Consider the following 15,621-nt stretch of genomic DNA (forward strand, 5'->3'; position numbering starts at 1 on the left):
CACACAGAAATTAGCTCTGGAAAATACAAATCACATTAGTTTAACCAGATGGTTAAACTGGGCTGGGTGCACAGAAGAAGGCTCACAGTGCCACAGCAAACAGGTAAAAACCACTTGTGCTGCTCTCCTGGATGAGTGGGGTGTCCAGGGTCAGGGACAGAACTTTGCCCAGGCATTTAGGCACTGGGTCTGCTACAGGCCCCTCTCCTCAGCATGCAGAAAGGTGCAGGGTATGTGCCTGCAGCATGCTGCTCCTTCATAGCTCCACTCTGAAGCACCTGACAGCAGGAAACAAAAGGGACTTATTTGTCCAGGAATCAGCCATTACTTTACTTGTGCATGTTTGCCCACAGCTGAAAGGGAGAGCCTTAGGATCCCTTTCCTTGACTTGTGCTTATGTGAAAATGTTGAGAATGGGGAACAGAATAAAAAATTGGATATTATTAAAAGGAGGCATATTCATGTTAGTGCAAAGGAACCTCAGTAACTGGAGGAGTCAATCCTTACTCTGTTGAGCTATTAAAATGGAGAAACAGGTATGATTGATTGCTGTTTGGGGGGGGTTTCCCCCTGAGGAAACAAGAAAAGTATTTACTTGTGCATAAAGCCAGGAATTGGAAGGGGAAGACTTTTCCCATTAGCCTAGTGCAGCAGAGCAGGGAGCTGGGTTGGTTTGCACAAGTAGCCACAACTCAAAACCTTGAGTTTTATTTCCCAGCACGGATTTTAGCTATACAGAACTAGGTTGCTTGTGGTTAAACATCTTGCCCAGAACCACATCTGTGTTGCCCCAGGGCAGGGAGAGGCAGGTGGCTGCTGCTGGTGGCCTGTGCTACCAGCCAGCATAGACTGGCTCTGTGTGTTCCATGCCCCCGTACGTGGGGTGTCCTCCCGAGCCCCGGGGCAGCAACAGAGACCTCAAGGATTTCTTGCTGTGCTCTTGCCGCTGTCTCAGAATTATTAGAAATACAACAATGATTCCACCTAGAAAGAATGAAAGAAAGGAAGGGTAGTTATTCACAGATGGGAAGTTGAATCTCACACAGGTGATGTTTGCTCCAAGGCTTCTCAGCTCAGGTATTCCCTTCTGATAAAATAAGGGAGTTTTTTCTCCTACATATTCTCCAAAGAGAGGGAAGAAAAAAGGTTCCACTGGCAAAAGTAACACTCAGCTTCAGCAGTTCAGCTTAACTCTGGAAGCTGCAAGGGATAACAACAAGTTTTATTGAAGTAATTCAGTAACTCGATTTCCTACTCCCGTTTACTCACTGCTCTCTGGAACTGTTTTCCACTTGGCGTCTTATTCACTGCAGACCCCACCAAAAGGATCTTGTTGAGAAATGAGTTTGCCCTGTGCGGTGCTTACACTGAAGCACAAGAAGTAACTAACCTAGATTAACTCTGAGTCTAGACTGAAATCAGGGCTGTCAGGAAAAATTACTTTTGGATTGGGCATAGACATGGAAGTAATTGGCAAATCTCAAGTACTGCGACATTCTGTTCGTTTGTTTCTGGCAGAAGCATCAACAGAGAAAATTGCTCTGAACAGAAGAGCACAAATCTGTCGCTGTGATGCAATATGGCCAGACAAATACGCCCAAATTTCGGTTGTGTGAGCAGACAAGTCTCATGGTAAACACTTGATCTGTGAGACCAGCCGTGAAATACCCGCGGGTTCCTGCGTGGGCTGGTTCCTTTCCCCCTCTTTGCAGCAAGCTTTGGGAGAGGCAGGAATGCTGTTCCCTGACCCTCAGACTTGTTTATCACAAATGCTGGTTAATGGGCCATTGTCCCTCTCTGGGCAGTCTTTTCATATACTTGAGTTTAATCTACTTTTTCAAATTAATAATTGCTTCAGATGGCATCTGTTTTGGCAGATTTTTGGACAAGAGCCTGGTGTGAGGGGATAGGGGTCAGTGGAGGAGCTTTCTCATGGCGCCAAGCCACAGCTTGTGAGAGTAACCCTCATCTGCTCCCACCAGGCATTCCAGCCCCATGGAGACAGTCAGAGGGTGCTGCTAGAGCTCCTCCAGACCCTGCTGTCCTTGTCTCCTCCTCAGCTGCCAAGAGATCAGTGTGATGGGAGCTCTGCTTTGGTGTTGGAGAAGCTGTGTCTTTTTCACAGTGGGGAGTAACACATGCATTTAATCTCCCCTCTCTCCTTTTAACAACAGCGAGCCAAGTGGAGAATGGATCTTCAGGAAGTACATAAAATACACTTGAAACACAGAAACTGAATAAGAGGCTTGTTGGATATTCTTTATCCTCTGATGGCGTACTCATCTCTGACTTTGCTCTCTTGACACAACATTTTCATCTCTGGTAGTGTAAGGGGCACTTTGGGATTGCTCTTCATCTCTCTGGGCACAGGAAACAGATTCCTCCTCCCTCCTTCCTCATCTGCCCTTTCTGCAATCCACACCAGTAGAAGTTGCTCATTTTCATCATAACTCTGATTAAACCTCCCCCCACCTTTGATTAAAAACAAGAGAACTCTGCTTTTCCCTTTCCTGAGACTAAAAATGCATATTTATTGTTTTGGAACAATAATTCCTGGTGCAGTTTCCCAGTTGCAAAACTCACACACTCATTAGCTTGCCCTAGTGAGCTGATTTACAGCAGGTGGCATCTGAAGGGATGCTCCCCACACTCAGCAGGTCCTGACTGTTGGGTACAGGGTACATTTGGCATCAGTACAACCAACACTGAGCCAGCAGCTCCCCATGCTGCTGGATGCTGTGGCATGACTTTAGGCAGGAATGCTTTCAGGAAACAGTCTCATACCAAAAGGAAATTCTCCTTTTTCCTACTTTTGTGCAGCCAGGGAATCCCTGTTTGAGGGTGCACACACACCAGTGCTTCCCAGGGACAAACAACAAGCATTCAGCACTGTGCCACCTTCCTTCAGAGCAAGGGAAAGGACTCACTGGCATTGAGAGCAGCCACAAGGGCTTTCATCAGAAATCCAGCCTTCCAGAAACACAAAATACACCACCCAGAGAAAGCCTGGTTCAACACAGAGCTGCAGAGGGGTGCCTGGTTTCACCAGAGGACAGAGAGGACCCAGACTCACCTGCTGAGAAGGTGGCCAGCACAATGACAGTGGCAGGGGTCAGCTGGCAGGAGTCCCCTGCCTTGTACAGGAAAAGTTCCATGCAGTAGGTGGGCTCCACGCTGCCCCTGGGGCAGAAGGCATCAGGAGGGCACTTGACTGGGTTCACATCTGGGCTCTGCCCAAGAGAAGAAGTAACTCAGCACCAACAAACTGCAGAAGGCAACCAGGGCAAAGGAACATAACATTTTAGCATTAGGAGGAAAAAAAATAAATAAAGGAATGAACCTGTCATCATTATTCAGTCTTGCCTGCCCCTGCAGTGTTAGAGTATGGGGAAGGGCAGAGGGTGTCATTAATACATCAAACCCCCTCATTAATGCACACACCATCCCCTCATGGCCCAGTCAGAGGAGGCAGCTCAGGCACAAAGCCACACTCCTGGAACCACAGTTTTAATCATCTCCCTGCATCAGAGCCCTGTCTATGTTTAAGATAAAGGAAGCTCAGATTACAAAAAAAAAGAAAAAAAAGTGTTAATTGCAGTGTATTTAGCTTGTCATGGGAACGCTCTGGTTAACACAGGCTGCCCCCAGCTGATGGGGACTCACAGGGCAGTAGTGGTTTTCTGGGCACAGGTCACAGCTCTCCTTGCCCCGCTGTAATTGGTACTCTCCTGTCCTGCAGGCCTTGCATCTGTCATCACCGGGACCCTTGAATGTACCTAAACAGCAAATAAGCAGAATATTAAGGCCTGAGACTAAACCCCAGGACCTTTGCAATTGCTTATGGATGAATCAGCTTTCAAAGCCAAAGGGAGAAAGAGCATTAAGTTCTCACGTGCGTAACAAAAGCTGAGCCTGGACTTTGGTCCTGGTTTGGGGGCAAAGGGTCAGAACAGAACAAACAGGGACTAAAGAATATTTGGGGTCAGACCTCAGCAAACAGAGCAGTGTGAGTAGGAGTAGTGGGAGAGGGGTTTAGTAGTGAGCTCTGGCTTTAATGTAGAGGGAAGATAGGAGCTGAAGGTCAGCAGTGTTTCATCCTCTCCAATTCTGGATTCAAACACCTTTTCCAGCTGTTTGAAACTTGCTGAGCAGACTTCAAAGCACAGCTCAGTTTCCCAGGCTTTGTGGGAGAGACGGGTCACAGAAGTTCCAAGTCTCAGAGTGGTAAAATGCTTTCCTGCATGTTTAAAATGCAGCTTGGCTGTGAGACACCCCTGGTGCTGTGTCCACACTGGAGGCTGCCCACTGCCACGGGCTCTGCCAGAGCTCTGCCCAGCCCTGCTGGCTCACCTGCTCTGCCTGGTGCTTCAGACAGCACAGGAAGGAGCACGGCCACGTCCCTCTGCCCCTGCAGAACATCCATCTCTGAGAGCAAGGCTGTGCTTTCCTCAGCAAAGCCACCACCACAGAGCTGCTCTTTGCTGGAGCTGTTACCCAGCTGTGGATTTGGGCTCTCTGGCACGCCAGGGCCCAGCACAGCTCCAAGCCTTTAACCATCCTGGTGGGAAGGTGTGGCACAGCACCCAGTCAAACCATCCCAGCACCATCCCTCACTGCCAGGGCACAGCTCTGCTCTGCAGGGACCTGCAGCCCTGGGCTGGATGAGATGAGTGGAGTGAGCCACTGGAGCTGTGTGTTCCCAGCCGGGCACAGCCTCTCCTCTGGCTGCAGTTACCTGCCGGGCAGGGCTCGCAGCGCTCCGACGCCTCCCGAGGAGCCTCCTGCCCGCCGGGGCACGACTGACAGGCCGAGCAGCTGCTGGTGCTGGGAGGGGAGAGGAGGCAGGACACACTGTAGAATGAGCACTTCCAAGACCAAACCAGCCCACCAAAACCAGCTCTTATAAACTGGAGCCTTCAGTCAACCACACCAGCCAGGAACCTTTGCTGTTTTGTGGGTGTCTGTCTCCAGTGAGATTCTCATAGAATCACAGAATGGTCTGGGTGGGAAGGGACCTTAAAGATCATCTCATTCCAACTGCCATGCCATGGTCAGGGATACCTGACTGGTTTGCTTGAAGCCCCATCCTGCAGCTGAAATGGCTGGTGACCTGTCTTTGAGCACCACACTGCTGGTTCCAGCTCAGTGGCTAAAACAAACCCCCCTCCCTGCCCACCTGAGCTCCCACACCCCAGGAGGCTCCTTACTTGCAAAATGATCCCGGCTGGCAAGGCAGACAAAAAGCTGCATTTTGCTTGGAGCTAAAATAGCCTGAAAAGGAGAAGAGTAAGGCTTCAGGGTCCTGCCTCCACTTCTCTGCCCCACACTGCTCTGTATTTGATTGTGCCCATTTTACAAGTAACCAAACAACTCCCCACAGCACACTTCAGGTGGCATTTCAGGGGTTAATTTAGGATTTTTGGGGTGCATAGTGCCATGCTGAGGGATGCATGGGGGGCTCTGGCAGATGCCCCGGTGGCACATCTCACATCGCTCAAAACCACACCAAGGAGACAGAGAAACCTCTCACCCTTCCCAGCACCACAGGCTGAACTGGAATGAAGCTGGAATAGGTGATCCCAGTGCCAGCTCCCAAGGTATTCAGCTGGAACAAGTTTCTGACCAGGGGAAACCTCTCCAGTCACCCCACCCTTCCAGGCCTTCCCCCACCCCAGGAAGTCTGGGGTGCATCTTCCTCCCTGCAAAAGGAAGGACACAAGACCCTCCAGCCAAGGTGGCTCTGCTGGTGCAGAGCCTCCATCCCTGCACCACCAGGACCAGGAGGACATGTACAGACCCTTCCCAAGGCACAAAAAGGAGTGAATTGTCCCAAAGTGCCCAGGGGCCAGCAGGACCCAATTTGTGAGTCTCACCACACCAACAGGAAAGCTGAGAGAGCAGCACTTGGGAGTTCAGGTGGGTTTGGAGGTGCCTGATGATGCACAGCATGGTCACTGCCCACATGGGACAGAATTAAGCTTCAGAGAGGAGTTGGACATGGTGTGGGTAAGATCTGCCTCAAACCTGGCAGCAGAGGCTGTGGCAGAGCAGGATGAAACCAAACCCATCTCCCCTCTCCCTGCAAGGCAAAGGATTTTTTTACATTTATACTTGCAGGATTTAGGGGCCACCCCCACAGACTCCCCTGTTGTCTAACACAGTGTTCAGATCTGCTGAGTAAAGGCAGTGACAGACCCCATCGCTGTCACCAGTCAGATTTTGTTCCTCCCAGACTCAGCAAGTGACAGCCAAGGTTTGGGTACAGCCCAGCAGCTCGGTGGGTGGATTTTCAAAGGAACAGTTGTGCATGTTCAAGCAGGACCCCATTTTGGGTGCAGAGGAGCTGCTGCACTGCATGTGTTAATTAGAGTTCTGCATAAGTAAGTGCTGTTCTGTTCTGCACATGCTGTTACCCTGTCTGCAAACACATTGTACCAGCCTGAGTGGCATTAGCCAGGTGCAAAGCAGCTCCTTTTTGAAACCCCAGTTTGAACGTGTGGAAAATAAAGAGAGTATTACACTTAATATTCAGACTGCAGAAAATTGTCTAAATGAAAACAAAGATGGTTTAGACTAATTTTTGCTATCAGAAATAGAGAATATTTTATTTTCCTGACAATGCTCCCCCCTTGTCCTAAAACTGAATTTCATAAAACATTTTTCCAGACTTTCATTGCAGAGTTAGCATTAACTTGTTGCAAAAACAAGCATGGAAGCATGGCTGAGATCTGCTCTTTTTATTTTAATAACAACAGAATAGGTAAGAGATCTGGGCTATTTTTAACCTGGTTACCCTTCAGTACTTTTAAGTTACCTGGTAATTACATCTGGCCCTGGGAAAAAGCATCATGTGATGAAAATGCATTTGGGTTGAACACAAATCAAGGCCTACCTTGCTCACAGGCTCTGCAGGCTGCAGTCCCAGACTCATTAGCAAAATGTCCTGGTGGGCAGGGAAGACACACAGTGCTCCTTGGGAAGCTGGGAGGGAAGGGAGCAGAGTGGGACACAATTTTAGGTCACCCAAGCCTCTATCCACTTGGAGAAGATAGGGCAGAACATGACACTGACAAGTCTAGAAATGGAGCAGTTATGAAAAAAGAGTTCAGGCAGAAAAACATCAGTTTGAACTCACCTGAATGTTAAAGGTCCACTAAAAAAATAAAGTTTTCTGTATTAGTAACACTAGAGATGCCCTCTGCCTGTGAGCAATATGGAAAGGGACCATCTGAATTGAAGGTCTTGAAAAATACGCTGTGGTCAGGCTTAAAACCCTTGGCTTAAAGTCAGACTCTTAAATCCACTCTTGGAAATGGAATAGGGAAGGTGTTTGCTGTGCAGCATCCATCAGTGATTTCAAAAGGAGCTGCTCCATTGCTGGGAATCAGGAGCTGAAAAAAGGACCTAAACCACAGACAGTGACATGAGAGAGCCCCGACCTTAAATAGCAGGGACTGTGGGAAAAGGGAAGCAAAATGTCCAGGAGGAGGGGGAGGAAATGAGGCAAAGTCAGGGGAAGAGAAAGCTTTTACACTCATCACTAACAGAGCCAAATCCCCTCAAGTATGTGGGCATGGGAATTTGATAACATACTCAGAGATGCTTTGGAGGAAAACAAGGACATGCTTTTTGATTCCTTCAGAAACTTCAGGGCTGCATGAGATTTGCAGAAAGAAACCAAACCAGCAACCCCCAAACCAACTGGAAACAAACAAACAACAAAAAACTGGCCTGCCAGAGCCACTCAAAGCTGCGGGGAGGCCGAGTTCTCCAAATACCACAGAAATGTTTAATGGCACCTTTGAAGCCCTGAGGCCCAGGCAGCCACCAGGAGATGGCCATGCACACACTGCACCCCCAGGTGCCCTCCAGAACCCCCCACCTTTGGTCCCTGCTCTGGCACACACCAACCCAGCACTGCTGCCTGACCCTCTCCCACATCCCAGCACAGCAGCTCTGTGTGCCCTGGAGACTGCTCCTGACTGGTTTTTAAAACAATATGGGGGTACATTTTTAAGGCAGGTTCTCACAGCACAAACTGCAAGGGGGGAGCACGGAGGAAGATCCTGCTGGCACCTCAAACTCAGGGGCTGCTGCAAACAATCTGCACAGTCAGGTCACCCTTCCTACAGCCAGATTTTGTTGCCAGTCCCCAGGACCGATCCAAATGGAGCTGCCCTGCAATGGACACAGTCCTGGGGAGGCTCTTGCCCCTACTCCTGTCCTTGCCACCACAGAAAGGGCACAGCTCACTGCAGACACGGATACAGCAAGAGAAAATCCGATAAAATGGAGAGAGCAGCACATGCACACGTCCCGCAGCCAGAGGACACTTGAACAGCATCCCTGGGTGGGGCAGCCCTGGGTGAGCCCTGGAATTGCAGGACTGGGCTCCTGGCTGGGATGTCTTGTCAGCTTTTCCACACTCCATCAGCTGAGGGTATTGCTTTAGATGTCAGGGACTCAAATGTAGTGAGGTGCCTCGGGGGCAAGAAAACAGGGCCTGAGAAAGTCATTGGGAAAAGCAGGGAGATGGAGCCTGTTGGTCAGACACATCCTTCAGAAAAGCTGAGGAGGTGAACCCACAGCTCACTCCTGTCTCCCCAGCACAAAGCAACATGTTCCCTCAGTGCAGACAAAAGACAGGGTGGTACAAAAGGAGAGCCCAGAGAGGAGCAGCCCCCAGCACAGGGACATCCACACCAAGGTTTCCTGATGAGGAGAATTCAGCCTCTGAGAAACAGCCCTGGCAGCGCTTTTCCAACAGCCCAAAGGAAGAGATTTTTACAGCTGGGAAGTGTTTGTGGTGTATCACAGTCACTCACCTGGTGTAATACCCCTGTGGGCAGGGCAGGCAGGATGGTTGCCCACTTTGGGGCTGGTAGTGGCCAGGTGGGCAGGGGCTGCAGGCACTGGGATCTACACACGAGCCCCCTGTGCAGCACGAGCAGCTCAAGGTGCCTAAATTGGAACAAAAAGTCAGGATCAGGATCAGACTTGACTGAAACCTCTGTGTCTGCCAGGACAGGTCACTGCCACAAAGGCAGAAGCTTTTTGGGATGCAGTTCTCTGGCAAGGCACTCTTAGAGGGTAGAAATTGTAATGTTCATGCTAATTATGCTGCTGTCCACTGTTAGCAAGCTGCAGAACAGCCAAAAGATGATCTAAGGAGCCAAGGCTGTCCGTGTGGATCTCCAGTAATTAAGCTGACTGCTTTTTCCTTCTTTAATTTGAGGGTCCAGGAAAATTTTCCTTGTTTTCCCTCCAACACACAAAAATATTAAAAAAACCCCCAAAAACAAAACAAAACAAAAATAAACCAGTATACTTCTTTAGACTACTGATGATTTAAGCTTGTAGGAAGCTTAAATTAATTTAAATTAAAAAGAACTGTTAAGTAAAGCCCCAGAGTCGAGGATCTGCCTTAAGCAGCAGCAGCTTTTCTTTGAGCACAGGTACATGGCATGCATTCCCAGCAGGCAAGTTCTGCCCCTCTCTGCTCCACAAAACCAATCCCAGCCACACAGAGGAACTGGGTGGGATTTACTGCAGCTGCACCCCAACACAGGCAAGAGAAGGCCCTGTCAAAGAAGGTCCTGCATAAAAGGGAGGTCAGAGAACTCCCGCCTTCTGCAGATTCACCCTAAAGCATCAGAGCTGCTTTTAAAAGTGCCCTGCAGTGCAGGGAACAAGCAAAAAGTACATGGCTTGTATTTTGGAGAATTATTTTCTTTTTTTGAGATTTTTTTTTTTTTTGTGGGATGGGGTGGTGGTGTTTGAAATCAAAACTCAACCACATTACAACAAATAACTTCTGGGAAAGGTTATATTATGCACTGCTGCCCACAGCAGAACTTGATCAAGGATTTTCTCAAGGCCACCGTAAAAGGCTGCCTCTACAGCAGATTCTCTTTCAAACATTCAAGACAGCTGGAAATTGACCTTGTATTTGGCCCTGGACCCCAAAATTACGTTCTTCTGCCAATAAATCAAACTGTAATTGTGATACACTTTGTGCCACAATCCCACTACTTTGTCATCCCACTGGGAAAGCCTCAGGAAGACCAAAACACAGCACAAGGCCAGGAAATACCACATTTTTGATTTCAGAAGGGTGAAATGAATTAAGTCCCTCTCCTGCTGCCTGTCCAAGCTTCCAACAAGAGCAAGTTTTGGCTTCACCTCCCCTGACAAATCCCTTTTCCCTCTGACACAGAAGGTGGGAGCAGGGACCCTTACCTTGGGTGGGGACTGTCCCAGGGGGGCAGCGGGCACAGGCTGTCACATTCACTGTGCTGCAGCTGGAGGGCTGGGGGGTGGTGGGGAGCAGAGCTGATGCTGGGACCCCAGGGGATGTGGTCACTCCTGGAGGGGACGCTGGGACACTGCTGGATGTGACTGTCAGTGCTGCAGACCCTTGAGAGGCAGCCCTGCTGCCAGAGGTGGGGCTGGTCCCCGTGGTGATGGGCAGAGTCTGGGAAGGGGATTTTGTGCTTGCATCAGCAGATGGAGCTGCTGTGGATGCAGTAGGGTTTGCAGTGGTTGGGGTCAGTCCAGCTGAGAGTGTTGCAGGAGCAGCTGGGGGAGCAGAGGCTGCAGCAGTGGTTGCACTGGGAGGTGCTGGGGTTGATGCAATGGGAACCTCAGTGCTGGCTGTATTGGGAGGTGCTGGGGTTGATGAAATGGGAACCTCAGTGCTGGCTGTACTGGGAGGTGCTGGGGTTGATGCAATGGGAACCTCAGTGCTGGCTGTACTGGGAGGTGCTGGGGTTGATGCAATGGGAACCTCAGTGCTGGTTATCTGGCCTAAAGCAATACCTAAGAGAAGAAAAAACATAATTAGTGGCTGAATTGTTGCTCTCCCTTTAATGATGGCTTCTCATTCTGGTCTTTATCAACTGCATAAACCACATAGGCTTGTTTGATGTCCAGAAAACTCCCCGCTGCTGTGTTCAGAGCAAGGATCTGAGGCAGCATCTGAGCATGTCTGGCACATCAGAGACTTACCAAGGAAAGAAATGAGTGGGTCCATGAGGCCACAAGTAAGTAGATGCCAATGGAGGTCTGAGATGGTGTGAGAATTGTCTGAAACAGTCAGTTTTGTTAGCTCCTTGAGACTGTTTATGCTGAGATCTCATGACAATCTGATTTAAGATGATTATCAAATAGCTGACTGCTTTATCCCATCTCTCTTAAACAGATCTGCCAAGAAAAGATGGGCTCAGGGGTTTTTTAAGCTGTCTGGTGCTACATCCAGTAACCAGAAGGGAACCTGCAGGCCAAGAGTTGCTTTAATTCTGTAATCCCTCCTCAGAGTGAGGATTGCCGCAATCTGTAGAGAAAGGAGGTGTTCCTGTAGCTCAGGTTGTTTTGCTGTGTACATGGTAGACTGGAACATCATCTGGTGATGGAAGACATCCCTGGGCACAGACATGGGTAATGTCCACCAGTGTCTAACAGAGGAGAGACCCATGGAACTGAGCATGGAAAACAGCAGGTAATTGTTAATTTAGCAGTGTGGTACTAATAAAAGGAAGAAAAGCAAAGCCAAAACAGGCAGCTTATGCCACAGCAGCTGTGCCACCAGCTGGGTTCAGGAACTCAGGGCAGATTTACTCAGTACTTACTGCAGCTTCTGAAAACACTCAACCTTATACAGCACCAATAGGCAGCTGGAGCTGATACTGTGGGGTGTAAATGCTCTCCCAAGCAGCACAAACCTGCTAAGCCCCCTTGGCAATCCAGGCCCCGTGGCACAGAAAACACAAGGACCCCTAAGAAGTTGGTTTGTGGTTTTCAAGGAGGTCAAAGAGTGCAGCTGACACCCGACAGCAGGATCTAGGTGAGGGCAAGATCATGGGAAAGGTGACAAGATGGGTGACAGCACAAGCTGTCAGGTGTCAGACCCACATCCCTGCAGACTCTTCCCCAGCCCTGATTCACCCCCAGCCTTTAACTTCTCTTTCAATTTTGTACCCACCATGCAAGGCCAGGCACGGTGGGCACCAGTGCTCAGTACCATGGTATGGACATCAACATCAACAGGCCAAGCTGATGGCAGCTCCAGTTAAAGTTCTGCACCAGGATCAGGCCAATGGATAAAAGAGTCTTTATAAGGTTGTGATCACATGGAGACAGTTTGCTGGGAGTGCTCCCTCCTATTGATGATTGCCTGCTTTGTGCCAAAATCCATCTTGGTGTAATTACTGAGTAGAGCAGAGGAGCTCCCAGCCATATGAGCCACTGCCCAGGTTTTAAAGAATTTATGGAATAGTCTGAGTTGGAAGGGACCTAGAGGATCATGGACTTCAGCTCTTAAGTGAATGGCCCATATGTAGATCAAACCCACAACCTTGGCATTATTAGCACTGTGCCAATAATGTTCAGCACCAACTGAACTAAATCTCATTTTCTATCTGTAGCCCTAAAACAGAGACACCAAATCTTGCAGTGATCAGTTTGTAACATGCTGGTTTGCCCGAGGCTCAAATCCAAGGGACAGAGGTGCCAGCACTGGTCCAAGGGAGGGAGAGCAGCTCCACAGTGCCCACACAGGGCACTGCCACTGTGGCCATGCCACCACCCAGAACCAAGATGCACAATTCCCCTCATCTGACTCCCCTGCCTCAGGGGCTGAAGCCAGTCTGCTTGATTTTTCCTCACCTCTGGCAACAAACTGAGTCAGTCCTGAGATCCATTAAACTGATCCCAACATAAACACTAAGTTAAGAGTGCTGTCAAATTCCCAGGGAAAAACTTTCAGGATGACCTCTGAGATCAGAGACTGATCTGCCACAGCTCCCTCCTGTCCCCAACAGCTCAACTCTGCCAGCCAGAGACACTGCAGAGGTTTCAACAACTTGGACTGCCCACAGCTGGATGAATTTTGTTGTTGTTGGGGTTTTTTAGTTGAATTTGTTTCATTGGTTGTTTGGTTTTAATGTCAAATGGTGGTGCTCTTAAGAGGAATTTTTTTAAAATGGAAAGTAGATTTCTACAATATGTTACTGGAAGTAATACACTTGTTTGCAAAACTTCAGTATCCATCAATAATCTTTTGGTAGCCAGTACTTCTTAGTAATTTAACAATTTCTGGAGGAAAAAAAGAAGTTTTCAGCAGGCTGAAAAAAATAGTTTTGAGCACTAGTAAAGTGTTTGTGTATTTTATCAGTTATAGTCGGTCACAGGTGTGAAAAACCAGTACTCAAACAACCTCAGCTTCATCAGACAAACCATTTTCTCTCCTGCATTTACACTGTCTACATCATGGAACAGCGATTTTACTTTCTAGACTTTAGTAGTAGTAGTAGTAGTAGTAGTAGTAGTAGTAGTATTTTGTTAAGGAGCACTGTGAATCATCCAAAGTATCTCCAGGGAAAATTGAAGGATGTGTTATTTTGCATGTGGAACCTTGGTATGAACAAGAGCCTTGAGGATGTCAGGCTGATCTCTGAAAGATCAGAGAGCTGATCTTTCCCAGCTACCAACAGGCATCCTGCTCCTTGGGGTTTAAGATAAAGCCTCTGCAAATCCTCAATACGCAGAGTAATACAGCTCTAATCCTCCTTTTTTTCTTTTCCTCTTGTATGAGCAGATTTCTGTATATACTGCATGCACCCCATTTCCAACACTGCCAGTGTACCAACACTTCCTTCCTTCCTGCCCTGCCTTGCCCCAGCCCTGCCCAGGGCTCCCACAGGCCCATGGTGGCTTCAGCCAGCCGTGAGCACAGCTCTCCCCGTGTCAGGACTTACCTGTTAAACACACCATGGTTAAGCTCCACAGCAGAAGACAGGGCCAGGCACTCATTTTTCCCTGAGGAGTAACACAGCCTGTCAAGAGGCAGGATCAGCAGCTAATGCCCTCACCCAGCTGCTCATTCTGCTCCGCTTTTGTGCCCAATTTTGTCACCTGACTGATCATGCGGCTCAGTCAAGTCAACCTCTCCCCAACAAAGGGGGGTTTATATTCGGAGACTGCAACAGGTCTTGAGACGATACGGCCTCCTGAGAGCAGAGCACGCAGCAGGCACCCAGAGGAGCAGATCTCCCCTCACAGAACTGCAGAAATCCGTGCGAGAGCAGCGCTCTGGAGGAAGTGGTGGCTTCGGGGAGGGATGGGCAGAGCAGCCTGGGAACCCAGCCTGGCTGCGGGCCAGCCCCCCGTGACCTCGTCAAGTGAGAGGATCTCAATTTTTAGACACACAAGATTTCCTGAGAGAAGAGAAACGAGAAAAACAACCCCAGAAGAGTTCCTATTTTAACCGGTGCCAACCATGCTGTAGCCAGAACGCAGCCTCTGGTGAGCACTGAGCTTTCCCAACCAGCATTTCATTCCTCTCCCTTCCCCGTTGCCCCCATGGTGTCCAGCTTGATGCATCAACTTGTTATCAGGATCAAGCTCATAGATCCTGATGATGGTGATTTTGAGATGAGAGCATTAAGTTTAATGAGGCCCCACCCCATTTTCCATGTGTTCCAGTGTCTGCACCGCCTGCTGGGCCACCTGAGGACACAGATGTCCCCATGTTTTCCTTACCTTGCAGCCCTGCTTTGAAAGATCCCCCCTTTCCCTCTGCCCCCACTGTTCAGCAATCAGCATTGCCAGGCCGCTGCTGTGAGAGGATTTCCTTTAGCATTCAGCTGAATGACACATCTCACATGTCACATCTTTGCCCAAACTGAGGGAACAGAGGGCTCCTCATACAGGATCGTGGATGCTCCACATGCAGCCCCCAGAGCTGCACATTCAGTGAGATCAGGCACTGTCATGCATTGTGTCCTTTGTGCTCCAGGACCCTCAATAGGACCCAACATGATGAGCCAGAACTAGCCTGCTCTAACACAAACCCTCAGGCTTTCCTCACAGTGGCCCAGGTGGGGGCAGTTTGGGGCCAGGGATGCTTTCCTGTCCTCCTGTCTCTGGCAGTGAAAGTCTGCCTAACTCTCCTGCTTCATGGCAGCTGCAGGGGGACAGGGCAGCCTCCTCCACTCTGGTAACACCAGTTTGGGTGGGTGTAGGTCAAACTGGGACCAGCTGGCTTCCCTGAGCTGATGACTGATCACAAGCACGACATCAGGCTCAAGGACTGGGCCCTGGCAGCCCCTCACAGAGACGCTGTGACAGTCACAGTGGCTCTGGACAAGGCAGGGGTGGCTGGAGGGCTGCCCCTTCCCTGCAGGCATCAGAACTCTCAGCATGACATTCTCTGCTTGGCTCTACAGGTTTTACAAGTATCTCCACAGGATGTTTGATCTTAGTCTGTGTAAAGAACCTGTTCCACCCAGACCTGTGCAGGGCCATCCACTCACCAGCAGGCTGAGATTTCTGCAGTGAGAGACAACATCTGCAGGAGCAGCATTTGGAGGATGGAGCAGCTCTGTGCACTGCAATTACCTAGTGAGATTTATCCTGCTAGGGAAGCTGGCAGCAGACCAGTCCCCTCCATCCCACAAGCTGCACACCCCTGGTTAGTGGGGAGCTTTCCCACACTCCCCAGTCCCAGAACCAAGTCACCATTTGCTGAGCAGCTACAGCACTCACGTGCACACTGGATGTGGCAGCACTTTCACAGTGAGTTTCAGCCTAACACATGGAAGAGAAAGGGAAATTTTGCATTAA

At 49.4% G+C, this 15,621-nt stretch overlaps 1 protein-coding gene across 4 annotated transcripts; it reads right to left on the reverse strand.

The window, feature by feature from the left end:
- Positions 1-692: 692 nt before the first annotated feature.
- On the reverse strand, positions 693-14,105 carry LOC111928267 (uncharacterized). Of its 4 annotated transcripts, XM_086888955.1 has the most exons (11): positions 13,912-14,105; positions 13,755-13,815; positions 10,691-10,818; positions 10,240-10,642; positions 8,826-8,961; positions 6,893-6,981; positions 5,208-5,271; positions 4,736-4,824; positions 3,664-3,776; positions 3,074-3,230; positions 693-984 (listed from the first exon to the last, which is right to left on the reverse strand). In XM_086888955.1, exons 1-11 carry the CDS (start codon positions 13,921-13,923, stop codon positions 833-835), a joined length of 1,404 nt encoding a protein of 467 aa, XP_086745081.1. In that variant the 5' UTR covers positions 13,924-14,105; the 3' UTR covers positions 693-832. The 4 variants fall into 4 exon arrangements, with proteins under 4 accessions (XP_086745081.1, XP_023781425.2, XP_023781426.2 ...); XM_023925657.2 differs by having other exon boundaries at positions 10,240-10,818; positions 13,912-14,015; XM_023925658.2 differs by lacking the exons at positions 13,755-13,815; positions 13,912-14,105 and adding an exon at positions 11,008-11,102 and having other exon boundaries at positions 10,240-10,818.
- Positions 14,106-15,621: the final 1,516 nt, after the last annotated feature.

The sequence above is a fragment of the Cyanistes caeruleus genome, chromosome 5, assembly GCF_971803275.1.
Source record: "Cyanistes caeruleus chromosome 5, bCyaCae1.hap1.1, whole genome shotgun sequence".
Taxonomy (NCBI): Eukaryota; Metazoa; Chordata; class Aves; order Passeriformes; family Paridae; genus Cyanistes; species Cyanistes caeruleus.